The sequence below is a fragment of the Vulpes vulpes genome, chromosome 8 (assembly GCF_048418805.1).
Source record: "Vulpes vulpes isolate BD-2025 chromosome 8, VulVul3, whole genome shotgun sequence".
NCBI classification, from domain to species: Eukaryota; Metazoa; Chordata; class Mammalia; order Carnivora; family Canidae; genus Vulpes; species Vulpes vulpes.
This window is the reverse complement of record NC_132787.1, coordinates 86,168,129-86,182,437: the sequence shown is the minus strand read 5'-3', so window position 1 is coordinate 86,182,437 and position 14,309 is coordinate 86,168,129. Positions and strand designations below refer to the sequence as shown.

The following is a 14,309-nucleotide window of genomic DNA, read 5'->3' as shown; positions in this document are numbered from 1 at the left end:
GAAGTCAGAAATCCAAAATGGGCTTGAAGGAGCTAAGATCAAAATATTAGCAGGCCTGGTTTCTTAATAAGCTCCAGGGCAGATTCTGTTGATCACCTCTTCCCATGTTTAGAGGCTGTCAGTATTCCTTGGTTTCTGGAGGCATTACTACAATCTCCGTTACCATGGTCACATTACCTTATTCTCTACGGTAGTCAGAACTTTCTCTGCCTCCTTTTTTTAAGTACAGTTGTGATTACATTTGGTGCTCATCTGGATAATCCAGAATAATCTCACAACATCAAGAATCTTAACATAATACAACACTAGTCTTATTAATATTTACCTTAGATCAGTAATTTATATCTTACTATTTTGTGTAATCTTTCATTTGAACAAAGGATTGTAAAGCTAAAAACAGGTTACTCCTCCATAGAATGTTGCTCAGTTTGGTCTTGCTTGATGTTTTCTCATTACTAGATTGGGGTCCTGAATTTTTGGCAAGGATACTACTTTGTGTCCACCTCAGTATACTATCAGGGAGTATGTGATATTCGTATATCTTTTCCTGGTGCTGTTAATATCGGTTGCTTAATTAGGTGATGATTGGTGTCTGCCCAATTCCTCCACTGTAAAGTCCTCCACTGTTTTCCCCCTTTTTAATTAATAAATAAATATTTTATGGAGATACTTTATGACTATGTAGACATCATGTTTCCCATCAAACTTTGCCCACTAGTTTAGCATCTATGGATGGATCTTGAGTGTAACAATTATTACTATATTGTTTACTGAATGGCGGTTTTCAGTTTTCGTCATTCCTTTCCCTTGTATTAATTGGTATTCTCTATGGAACAGCTATTCCTTCTTTGTCACTGCTTAATCATTGTTTTATTTATTCATGTCCGTATAGAATAATGAATGTTTATTTTATTTTCTGAATTATAACCCAATGCTATCATTTATTTTATTGAGATTATTCCATCGTTAGCAATTGGGAACTCCTTCAGGTTGGCTTCTATGTCCTTTGGACATCTTCCCATTGTTTTTCGAGCATTTCCTTTCCTTCTAACTCCAGAATGTTCTGGGATCATCTTTTTATCTTTCCTGTCGCAGCTTTGGATTCAATTATTTATCGAAGGAATCCTAGTTCCTTTTATCAGGGAATGATATTTAGAAACCAGGATCTGGGCAATAAATATACCTGTTTTGCTGTTGGGGCTTCATTATTTCTAGACTCTACAAGCAGACAAAACTCGGAAATAGAGGCATGTATCATTATTACACTAAGTCTTAGGAGTTAAAATTGTCCGAAACATCTTCCACTTATCTATCACTTAGATACATTTATAATTAACGTAAATTTTAAAGACCTCCAGAGAAGACCTATAACTTCTTTCAGGGATGAATTTTCTTCGCAAGATGTTGTAAACCAGAGGTTTGGATGTAAATACTTTGTTCTTTTTTTAGAGTAATATTTGATCATAGATATTGAAATATTGAGATTTCCTAAGACAATTGATCATTGCTAAATTTTCAAGTTGGAAGTAAAATTGTATTAACATATTGCATTCTTATTGGGTTTTGGAAAGATACCTGGGAACTCAAACTCTCTATGACCTGAAATTTGGTATACCAAACTATCTTATATTAGCAGAGAATTGACTTCCAGGGAAATTGTCAGCTTATTAGGTGCAAAGATATTAATTGCATGATTTTTTTCCCCTTTAAGGTGGTCTCATGGATTATAACCATTTGGATATTTGGTTCCCTAACAATTTTCTTACTGGCCAGAGTTCTTGGTGGAGAAGTAAGTAGTTAATTTTGAAAATAGCCTTCATTTCTTATCATAAACTTTATTTTTGGTATTGTAGATATTATCAGTAGCTTTATTCATCGTAACTCTTTCTTGTCCTAGAATTGCTCTTAAGTTATACTACCCTTAAGATGATAAACATTAGTATTGTACATACTCTATAAATGTTATAAGAAAAAAAGAAGAAAGAAAAGATCCCATACCACTCGTAAGTAATTTACAGCTTTTTAGGGAAGCATATCCTTTATTCTCTAGTACAGCAGTTCTCAAACTTTTGGTCTCAGGTACCCAAAGAGATTTCTTTGCGTTGGTTATATTTATCAATACTCCTCATGTTAGAAATTAAAATTAAGATTTTAAGCATGGGGATCCCTGGGTGGCGCAGCGGTTTGGCGCCTACCTTTGGCCCAGGGCGCGATCCTGGAGACCCGGGATCGAATCCCATGTCGGACTCCCGGTGCATGGAGCCTGCTTCTCCCTCTGCCTGTGTCTCTGCCCCCCCCCCCCCCTGTGACTATCATAAATAAATAAAAATTAAAAAAAATATTTTAAGTATGTATGTATTCATTTAAAAATAAGACCAAATATATTTTAACATAAAGAAATACTTTCTTTTTAAGATTTTTATTTATTTATTCATGAGAGAGAGAGAGAGAGAGGCAGAGACACAGGCAGAGGGAGAAGCAGGCTCTATGCAGGGAGCCTGACATGGGACTCAATCCTGGGTCTCCAGGATCAGGCCCTGGGCTGAAGGCGGTGCTAAAATGCTGAGCCACCCGGGCTGCCCTACTTTATTTTTTTAAGATTTATTTACTTATATCTTTGAGAAAGAGTGAGAAAGCAATGGGGAGGGGCAGAGGGAGAGGGAAATCCAGAGTCTTAAGCAGACTTCCATGCTGAGTGCAGATTTTAGGACCTGAGCCAAAACCAATAGTCTGGACACTCAAATGACTACGCCACCTAGGTGTCCCATAGATAAGATATTCTAAAGAAAAACAACTTTTTCAAAACAAAAAAGCAATGAGTGACCTTATTTTACATTTTTGCAAATAGCTTTAATGTATGGCTTAGTGGAAACTAGTTTGTAATATCTGCTTTCTACATTCAGTCTGTTTTAATACATTATTTTGGTTAAAGTGTATGAGAAAAATAAGGCCTTAACCAGATATATAATTGGAAAAGGAAGAGTATCTTCTTTTTTTTTTTTAAGCTTTTATTTATTTCTTTGAGAGAAAGAGAGAGAGCACAAGCATGGGGAGCGGCAGAGGGAAAGGATGAAGCAGACTCACCCCTGAGCAGGGAGCCCACACAGGGCTTGATCCCAGGGCCCTGGTATCCTGACCTGAGCCGAAGGCAGGTGCTTAACCAGCGGAGCCACCCAGGCTCCCCAAAGGAAGAGTATTTTAATAGCTTTTTCAGATGTTTATATTCTTTTTTGATACTACACCTACATTCAACAAGTAACAGTTTCTTAAAGGTTTGTTGCAGTAAGGAATCTCAAACAATATTAATGAATTTTTCTTACTCTGTTTCATTAAAATTCACTTTGGGTGGATCTTTTTACCATGCATAGTCACTTGGAAAACAATGGTTCACTGAGGTTTGCAAATCTTACAAATGTTGACATGACTCATTGTGCAATATCAGAAAATCATTTTCATTAATATTACCACTCACCTCATCAGAAATGTGTATTGGAAAACTTAAGCTTATAGTGTAGATACAAGGTTTCCAAAATTCTAATTTTTGCTTAAAAGATAGAATTTTATCATTTGCAGCAAATACTCAGTTTTCCTTAAAGCAGTAGGTTCCCATCATTTATTTTTAAGAACATGCTTACAGATATCCAACTTTGAATAATCATAGCTTATCTCTCAGTTGTTTCAAGTAAAAATGGTGTTTCATGGTAAACACATCTAATTCAGCTCTTTACTCAAACAGTTGTGTAAGTGCTTTTCCTTGGGATAATATTGAACCAGAATACAGTAGAAATGCTTTCTGTGTACTTCCCATTTTGTTGTACAGAATATTAAAAAGACATATTCAAAAGTTGAGATTTAATAAAATTATTTTAACTGCTTCATTAAGGACATTCTTTATTTTTAATTTAATTATTTTATTTATTTATTCATGAGAGGCACATAGAGAGAGACAGAGACATAGGCAGAGGGAGAAGCAGGCTCCCTGCAGGGAGCTTGATGTGGGACTCAATCCCAGGACCCCAGGATCATGACCTGAGCCAAAGGGAGACACTCAACTACTGAGCCACTCAGGTACCCCCTTCATTAAGGACATTCTTAGTGAAACTAGCTTTTTTTTCTTTTTCTGTGATTGTGTAGTAGTAAAGAGTACAGTAACTACTAATATAGTTGTGCCACCTTGATTCAGGATAAAGTAGCACGTTTTACCCACTGTTGTTTTTCCTTGTTAGTACCAATGTGAACCCAGTGAGAAGCCAAAAAATGTTTTATTATTTTTATAGAAAATAGTTTTGACCTTCATCTGCTGGAAGAGTCTCTGGGACCTTCCATGGCCCATGAGGCACACTTTGAGAACTGCTGCCCCATTAAACAAGACTGGATTCCTAGGAATTCTACGAGTTTATTCTTTTTTTTTCCTCTCTTCTCTTAACAGTTTATTCTGTGGAAAGAATAAAGCAGAGTGGATCTCAGGCAGAGTTACCTTGTGGGTGCTGACTCCATGAGCGTTGATTGCTAAATGCAGAGACCTTGAGCCCTTTTTTTCACATTTTGTAGAAAGATCTGCCAAGTCAGTTACTTAGCTCTTTTTCATCTGTTTTCCAGCTTCCAAAATTATGTTGCTATTGTCCCATGTCCTGCTCTTCTGTAGAAGCCTCTTTTTTTAAAGAAAATTATGTTGGGGTGCCCAGGTGGCTCAGTTGGTAAAGGTATCTGCCTTCAGTTTGGGTCATGACCTTGGGGTCCTGGGATTGAGCCCCATGTCAGATTTCCTGCTTAGCAGGGAGTCTGCTTGTCCCTTTCCCATTGTCCCTGCCCCTGCTTGTGTTCTCTCTCAAATACATAAGTAAAATCTTTAAAAAATAAAATTGTCATTTATTAATATAATAAAACAACATACTTTTATTTCATGATATAGAATATATAATTATACACTAGGGAGAATGCAAAGAATGATATGAAGATACCATCATTCATAAAGTGTCACAACTGGAAATTACTATAAAGATGAGGAAATAGCTTTCATCAAACTTTATTTTCTCCAAATAATAGAGTTATCTTACACAAAATAACACTTTGATTCTTACAAATGGCTTTTCTTTCATTACACTCATTCTCTTTTTTTCATGTGTCTGATCTAAACCTACAGAGTTTAAAATCAGACTTTTGTTCCTGGTCCTTTTGATAGTGTTATTTTTTTTCCCATTTTATTCATGATTTCATATGTACTTTGGGACTTAAATTATTATGAATAGACTAAGGTATATGAGTAATGAGAATGAACTTGATCTGCATTATCTGTGTTCTTAGAGTGCTCAGGGGTTTCATCCACAGCCCATTGAGCCTTATCACTTCCTGTGGTGAGTGCTGAGATGTACCTTTAGGTTTATAAATTTTTAATATATCAGTTAGGAATCAGTCCTCCTTTATACAATGACCAACCTATATAGCCTCTGGATTTTACTATTACTTTGTTTCTCCCAGGTGTGTACAATGTTTTTACATCCCATGATTATTTAATGGTTTAGCTTCCATTGTTTATGCCTTTTTTAAAAAGATTTTTCGGGGGGCAACTGAGTGATGCAGTCCCTTGGGTATCCAAATCTTGGTTTTGCTCTGGTTGTACTCTTAGGATCCTGAATTCAAGCCCCAAATTAGGCTCCCACTCTGCATGGACTCTGCTTGAGACTCTCTCCCTCTGCCTTGCTACCCCCCTGCGCCATGTAGGTAGGTAGGTAGATTAGATAGATTAGATAGTTTTTTCCCCCTTCCCTTTTAGTATAGTTTCAAGAGGTAATAATATTAGATAAATGTGTTCAATCCATCATTTTAACCTAAAACTGTTGAATAAATTTAGAATAACATTTATTGGGGCACCTGGGTGGCTCAGTGGGTTAGGCATCTGCCTTTGGCTCTGGTCATGGTCTCAGGGTCCTGGGATCAAGCCCCACATTGGGCTCCCTGCTCAAGGGGTAGTCTGCTTGTCCTTCCCTCTCTGCTCCTCTCCCTGTTCTCTCTTCCCCTTCTCAAATAAATAAGACTTTATTTTTTTTTGTTTTTTTTTTAAATAAAACTTTAAAATAACATTTATTTATGAAACTTTTTCATTCTACATATGAAAATTTAAAATAATTCGATAGAGACTTAAAATTATATTTGTTCACATATTATTTGTTGTATCTTTGATACAACCCTGTATAATATTTACATGAAAATAGATATCAGTAAATGTTTTAGCAATTTAGGATTATTGATGTAAGAGTTAAGAGACCTAGATCTTAAGGGCCTGGCTCAGTCAGTTAAGCATCTGCCTTAGGCTCAAGTCATGATCTCACCATCCTAGGATGGGAGCCTTCTGTCAGACTCCACACTCAGCAGGGAGTCTACTTCTCCCTCTATCCTTCTATCCTCCCTCCTACTCATGTGCTTGAACACTCTCTTTCTCAAGTAAAATCTTAAAGAGAGACCTAGATAATAATTTGAACTCTTTCTCCCATCAGCTTTGCTTTCCTAAACAAAGTACTTTGTCTTTCTAAAATGCAGTTTCTTCATAATGGAGGCAGTAATACCTAGTGAATAGGATTGTTGGTCTATTTAATCTGTCTTGATCTATTACAGAATTTGGCATGCTATAGCCATTAAGTATTTTTTCTTTCAGTCTCTCCTGCCTGCCTTCCCTTCCCTTTTAGTCTGCATTTGTCACATGTAGCTTCTCTAGACATTGAATTTTTTTTTTTTTAAAGATTTTATTTATTCATGAGGGACACAGAGAGAGGGGCAGCGATATAGGCAGAGTGCAAAACTTGATTTCAGGATTCTGGGATCACAACCGGAGCCAAAGGCAGCAGCTCAACCCTGAACCACCCAGATGCCGCTAGACCTTGAATTTTTTGTTTAAATAAGATGGTTGTGGGGGATCCCTGGGTGGCGCAGCAGTTTGGCGCTTGCCTTTGGCCCAGGGCGCGATCCTGGAGACCCGGGATCGAATCCCACATCGGGCTCCCGGTGCATGGAGCCTGCTTCTCCCTCTGCCTGTGTCTCTGCCTCTCTCTCTCTCTCTCTGTGACTATCATAAGTAAATTTAAAAAAAAAAAAAAAAAAAAAGATGGTTGTGGTCCCTTTAAATAATCCTTCTACAACTTAACGTAAGTAGTGAGAAAGTATACTGTAGGTATAATGAAGATAATTGGATATGTAAGTCTCAAAAGGGAGAAGGGGCTGGAAATGTAGATTTGGGTATCCTCAGAAAGTTGATGAGTTTATGAGACTGTCTAGGAACATAGCAGATTATGATAATTTGAAATATAAAGCATATGATACTTCATGATTTCTTCTCGTCACGTTTATGTAAGTACAACCAAGATATGTAATGTTCAGTAGTGATTAATGTAATTATTTTGATTTCTATGACATTTGCTTAAACTTTAAAATTCACAGGTTGCCTATGGCCAAGTTCTTGGAGTTATTGGATATTCACTACTTCCTCTCATTGTAATAGCTCCTATACTTTTGGTGGTTGGATCATTTGAAGTGGTGTCTACTCTTATAAAAGTAAGTAGAATGATCATTGTTTTCCAGGAACAAAAGTTTACTAGTTATCTACCTAAAGCATTGTAACTATCAAACATTTTTAAGTGTTTTGGGACAGTGATCTCACTCATTGTTTTTGCCAGTTGTATTTCTTTTATTTTCCCATTTTAATTGCCAGAAATATATTGTATGTCGGAGGGGGGTAGTAAAAAACAAAGAGCAAATAAGACTACAGGATATTACACTCAGATAATTTTTTTAAGATTGAATTTTTATTTTCTTTGTAATACAACTTCACATGACTTAGATTTTGTGGGAGATACTTATTTTAAATTTTACTGGGCATTTATTTAATAACTTGCTCCTATTTGAATAATAACTTCATTATCAAATTTCATAGACATGTAAAAAATTGGCTTTTCTGTATTGCAGAGATTGGAATTTCTCCATTCTGTGTTAAATTTACATTAACATATGTGCCTATATTAAACATTTACTGATAATATTAAGTACTAATAAGTAGTAAAATAAATTCAATTTTGGTATTTATTAATTTTGAACAACTTTGAGAAATAAATGTTATATGTATGTATATTACACAATGAATGTAATTCTTTTCTTTGTGAAAAAATATAGACTTTCTTAAAACCACCACTTTCAGAACTGCCATTATGTAGCCTTCACATTAAAGTATTATTTGTTTTTAAGTAGAACCACTTAATTTTTATGACATTTCGTTTTATTTAAAGTTGATTACTAATTTTAATATAAAAGAAATGAGGGAACCCTGGGTGGCGCAGCGGTTTAGCGCCTGCCTTTGGCCCAGGGCGCTATCCTGGAGACCCAGGATCGAGTCCCACATCGGGCTCCTGGTGCATGGAGCCTGCTTCTCCCTCTGCCTATGTCTCTGCCTCTCTCTCTCTCTCTCTGATGACTATCATAAATAAATAAAAATTAAAAAAAAAAAGAAATGATTCTTTTAGTATTGGGTACTTACAGGCTAATACTAACATATAAGCATTCGGTATTGAGAAGAGTATGGATTTTGGAACTAGTCAGTTCTAAATTCAAATTCTGATTGTTCCCCTTACTTGCTGCCTGTCTTGGGGAGAGATCTTTTCTTATACACCTCTGCAAATTGGAAAGCTTGACAACTATTTTTTAAGATGTGTTAGCTAGGTGGTAAAGTATATATACTTGATAACAGAGTAGGCACACAAGAATATTTTGAGAACATCTTTGTATGCTAGAACTGCTTGAATACTTTAGAGACTAAGTAGAAATCATTCTTTCCTCTCTATTCTAATCCTAAAGTTGTTTTTTGTTTTTAATTGGCATTATTAGCACTTAGTTTAAAAGTCTTGCAGTGCAGAAGCTAGCTCCATTGCTGGCATTTAATTATCTAGTGAACACTTTAGAGACTAAGTAGAAATCATTCTTTCCTCTCTATTCTAATCCTAAAGTTGTTTTTTGGTTTTTTTAATTGGCATTATTAGCACTTAGTTTAAAAGTCTTGCAGTGCAGAAGCTAGCTCCATTGCTGGCATTTAATTATCTAGTGAACATACCACTTTACTGAATCATTCAGGATCCTTCCTGTTTGTGTGTTATTTTAACTTGGGTTAAAGCCTATTTGAGTATTTCTGAGACTACTCCCAAAATTGCTAAAACTGTGTGTCCTCTGGTCACTTTTAGTAATCGAGTTTAGCTGAAACTAATGTATTTTTATAAAATGGCAAAGTCTTTTACATTGTTAAAAATTTAGGATACAATTGTTTTAAACTTCAGATTTTTCTCTGCCAATTTTTTCCTAATCGTTTAATCTTCTTTGTATAGTGAGCTATTATATGTTTGAGATTTGTTTTGTTGAGAAATATGTTACAAAACCCTTGTCATTTAAATCTAGCATTAGAATACAGTACTGTTTTTTTAACATTAAATCTCTATAACTCTTACCAACCTTTAACCATTTATTTATAACAAAAAATATATGACATACAAATGCAGTTTGATCGTAATCTTACATATTTCCCTATACTTTTCTGAAAGTTTAAAATGTTTTGTAGTTTATTTTAATTTAAAAAGCACAATAGAAAATTGGACCATCTCAAATATATTTTCAGTCTGCCAGTGTTTATTTTTGACCTCTCTACCAGTGGTTCTCAAGTGATTTTGTCACCTGAGGACATTTGGCCATTTCTGGAGACTTCTTTGGGTATCACAAATGGGTTAGGAGTGGAATCGTATTAGTAGTATGTAGTAGGTAGAGAGGCCAGAGATACTGCCAAAATCCTACAATGCACAGTACAGCTTCTCACAACAATTATTCAGCCCGCAAATGACAATAGTGAGAGATTGAGAAATCCTACTCTGTGCCAAGTCTTTTTCCATCATACTTTCCTTGTTTTTTGCCCTTGAAGTTCTTCCTTTCATTTTACTTTATATAAAATGCTGTTAAGTGTCTATATCAATGAGTACTATATAATATTCCAGGGAAATAATTTAAGTTTAGGTATGTGTATAATCAGAAAACCAAGGTACATTTTATTTAATTAAACTCTTGACCAAATATTATTTTTTCTTTTAACACTGTACTTTTACCAATTCATGAGAAAATGCTGTTAATACTTAATAAACATTGTCTAAAATTTTCACTTAGTCTGTTTTCCTACTTCTTAGAAGAAGAAACAGGAAAAGGTTTACTTTGTAATGATCAATTCATTTTCTTTCAGCAGTCAAATTTCTTTAAGCAATTGGCCAAAAGTTTCCTTATCTTAAATCACCAGGGACACTGTTAAAAAGAATAACAAGACCCTTCCCTTAGTGATTTTGATTCAGCGGAGCTAGAATGAATCCCAGGATTCTCATTTTGTTTTGTTTTTAAGATTTTATTTTTAAGTAATCTCCACAACCAATGTGGGGCTCAGATTTACAATCCTGAGATCAAGAGTCTCATGCTCTGACAACTGAGCCAGCCAGGCACCCCTCAGGATTCTCTCTCTTTAATAGGCAAGGGATTCCTATGATTAGACAGGTTTGATAACAAAAGACTTCATTTGCATAAGACCAAGGAACAGAGCAAGGAAAAACATTCTTAAATTTTAAACATTCTTTAATTTTAAACATTCTCAATAAGTTTTACTGTTTATCACAATTGGTTGTCACGGTTATTTTAAGAAAATATCGTAAATGTTATTTTATTCTCTGATACCTAAAATGTTAATTGACTTGCTAATATGCTGCCTTTTGTCTTTTTTGTTTGTTTTTTTAAAGCTGTTTGGTGTATTTTGGGCTGCCTACAGCGCTGCTTCATTGTTAGTGGGTGAAGAATTCAAGACCAAAAAGCCTCTCCTGATTTATCCAATCTTTTTACTATACATTTATTTTTTGTCTTTATATACTGGGGTGTGATCTAAGTCATACATGGGTAGAAAAAGACAATATTAAACTTGTGTGTAGTCTGGGAATTCTTGCTGAGATGATTGAAGAAAACCTGTTGCTGGTAAAATTTTACATGTTTCACATGTAAAGGCAGGTTTGAGGTCTTTTTAAAACCATACTTTTTTGTATTTAATTAAATAAGCATTTGCAGTTACCTGAATTTTTTTTGGTCAGAATTCCAAATTCTGTTTGATTCTTCATATTCCAGTGAATAAAATATAAAAGCATTGTGTTTTTAAGGTTGTGTCAATATTCACCTAAAAACTTGTGCCAAAAACACCTGGAATGGTAATTATATTTCATTCAAAGGGTAAATATGGCAGCATCCTGATAATCTAAAAGTGCAATTTTTTTTAAAGGGTTTTCTCCTGCATCGCAGATCCTGTAGATATATATTTATATTTATACATATATATTTATGAAATAATTCTTATTATCCACAAAATATATTTCTGAATAGCCTAAAAGTTAAGATATTTTAAATCTGATGCTTAACCATTAATTTGGCCATTCTTTTTATTTATAAATTCAAATTGTTTTTTAAATTGTATATAATTTAAAAAATCTCGTATGTGCTTCAGTATGTCCTTATTAAGCTCTAATAACAACTAAAACTAATTTTAACAATTGCTGATACAGATTTGGTTTGCTTGGGTGTGCTTTGAAAAACCATTTTTGAATACCTAAATACCTGATTTCAGTTTCGTTTATCTTTCTGACCAAAGCAACAGGAGGTATAATGGATATGGCATTATAAAAATTGTTAATATGTAGAAAAATAGTAGTATTTATAGCATCAATAAATATTTTTAAGTGGTACTTCTAAGTCATAAAAGTTGCTGGAAAGAGACTTTAAAATCTTGTCCTGAACAATGTTATATGAAGTAGAAAAAAATAAAATGCTTCCCAGCTGTGTGTTTTGTTTTATAACAACTTGTCCTGTATTACTAACATGTATCAGGTCCTCTAACAAATGTACAGTATTTGCTAAGGGAAATATTAAGAAATTTTGACTAGTGAAATTTTTATTCCAATTATTTCATAGACTGTAGGTGTACTTTGTAAAGTAGATAAAATATTTTGTTGATGTCCATAAAATAGCAAATGCCTGATAACTATTAGCAAATTATTGTATTATCATTTCTGGTCTCAGCTGGAAGAGGTAACTGCTGTCTTAAATGTGCTAACATGACATGGCTATACCCATCCTTTAGTATGTATTCCTTTAGCAACTAACTATGTCGGGAAATATCCAGCAACTCTGAAACAAGTCTTCAAATTAGCAAGGTATCGAGCTCATCTCTCCTCCTTTCATCCCTCTCCCCCACATAAAAAAAAAAGAAAAGAAGAAAAGAAAAAAAAAAAACCTGCAGGAAAACTATGAAGCTATCTTTGAGACAGGATAATGTGAAAATTACATATGATGATTTTCTTAAACAAGTTTAAGACAACAGATAGAAGCACCAGAGGGATAGAATTTCTAGAACCTAAAATAATATGAAATTGTGAGGAAAGATCAATAACTACAGAAGCAACAGCTATAAAATAAACATTTGTCACTTGTAAGGAATTCCTAAAGTAAGTACTTTGTTAAAGTGGATTATTATATTTAGTGTTCATTGTGTTGAACTTGGAATCTTCCCTAAGAAGCTGAGAAGTTGGTACCAGGGGGTACTATTTTATTTAAACAATAAGTCAAGGCATTTTGGGATCCATTCTATCAAAAAATGGTTTAATTTTTTTAAGCTATCATTTCTTTAAGGTGAAAAGTTTCATATGTGGATCATGTTTATTCTCTAATGATGTAAAATAAAATAAGGTATTTGTGTTCTAAAATAGTATTTTAAAAATATTAGCATTTAATCCTGAGAACTACCCTGGTTAGGGTTTGTATAGATACAGTTTATAATGTTTCAAGCCCAACCAACATCTTTGTGTGCTAATGAGCAAAGCAGTTAAAATAGATTGTCAGTTTGGAAACATAATTTGTACATTTTTACAAGATACAGTACTATTAACCATAAGCTGACTTTGACAATGTCCTTTCCTTGAATTTTTATATAGTAATATTTTCTAAATGATATTAATTTTAAATCATAATTCCAACCTAATTACAGGTTCATTAGTATTTTTAAGATAGAACTAGCCATATTGTCTCTTCTAGAGTGTGTGTGTGTGTGTGTGTGTATTATCACCTTTAGTAATCGTGGTGAATGTTAATCCTTAAAAGGAGAATTATGAGACATATTTACTTCTGTTTCAGATTGATTGTAAAATAATTGAAATTTTGATTAAAAATAAAAATCTATATAATTTGCATTGTATTAAAGACCACAAGTTAGATTTGTAAAGTTTTATGAACCATTATTAAACTTGCTTATTTCTAAGGTCTATAAGGCAGTTTTATATATAATAATATGTGTTTCTAAAACTTCCCCAAATATTAAAATGCTAATGTAGAGTTTTAAATTACTGAAAATTTGCATTAACTTAAAATAATGAGGTAGACAGTTTTGTTTATTGTTTAAAATTTAGTCAGATTTTTAAAAATTCCAATGTAATTAAACATTGGATAAAATAATGCCCTACAAACTAATAAACAGTATTTTTCATATTTGGCAAAACTAATTGAATATTTTAAGATGATTACTATTTATTTATCTTTTACATTTTTATGCATATTTTAGCTGGTTTTAGGCTTTAGGGAATTGTGACACATTTTTAAGTTTTGTTATAATATCTTCCATACAATACTGGTTTTGTTTTGTTTTAAGATTTTATTTTTAAGTAATCTCTACACCCAACATGGGGCTTGAACTCAAAACCCTGAAATTAGGAGTCTCATGCTCTACAGGCACCTCTCGTACAATTCTTTTTTATTTTTCTTTTTTGTGGTTGGACAACCGCACATCAGAGGCTTGTGTTAATACAGTTCTTTCTGGTTGTATGGCCTGGCAGTCTGAAATAAGTTTTAATAGAGCTAAAAATCACCCTCAGCAATTCTCTGCTCTGATAACATAAAATAAGTGTTTTATCATCCTTTTTCATAAATGATTTCCTTAATGGAATCCATGTGTTGGATCTTACTTTATACTACATTTTAATTTCCCTTTAGAAACCGAATTACAATTTCTTCTTTATTTCTCATTTGTATGATTTCCTGGCAGTAGTTTGTATGTTTGAGAATCTGTTGCCTCTTTTTTAAGTAAATCCCAAAATAAGATTTTGACATCAGTAAAGGCTAGACATCCTTATATCTTTGAACTTCAAAGCATGATATTTTCTGAAGAAAGTTCCACTTGTGAATATATTTTCTTTGTAACAAACTGATATAAATTTTAGACC

At 33.7% G+C, this 14,309-nt stretch overlaps 1 protein-coding gene across 1 annotated transcript in view; it reads left to right on the top strand.

Annotated features, from left to right (window-relative positions):
- YIPF4 (Yip1 domain family member 4) overlaps window positions 1–11,879 on the top strand; it is a 28,798-nt gene extending 16,919 nt beyond the window's left edge. The window contains exons 4-6 of the mRNA XM_026016015.2: window positions 1,712–1,789; window positions 7,432–7,545; window positions 10,797–11,879. Coding sequence (XP_025871800.2) covers window positions 1,712–1,789; window positions 7,432–7,545; window positions 10,797–10,934 — 330 coding nt within the window. The 3' untranslated portion in view covers window positions 10,935–11,879. The remainder of the gene's footprint in view (window positions 1–1,711; window positions 1,790–7,431; window positions 7,546–10,796) is intronic.
- Window positions 11,880–14,309: the final 2,430 nt, after the last annotated feature.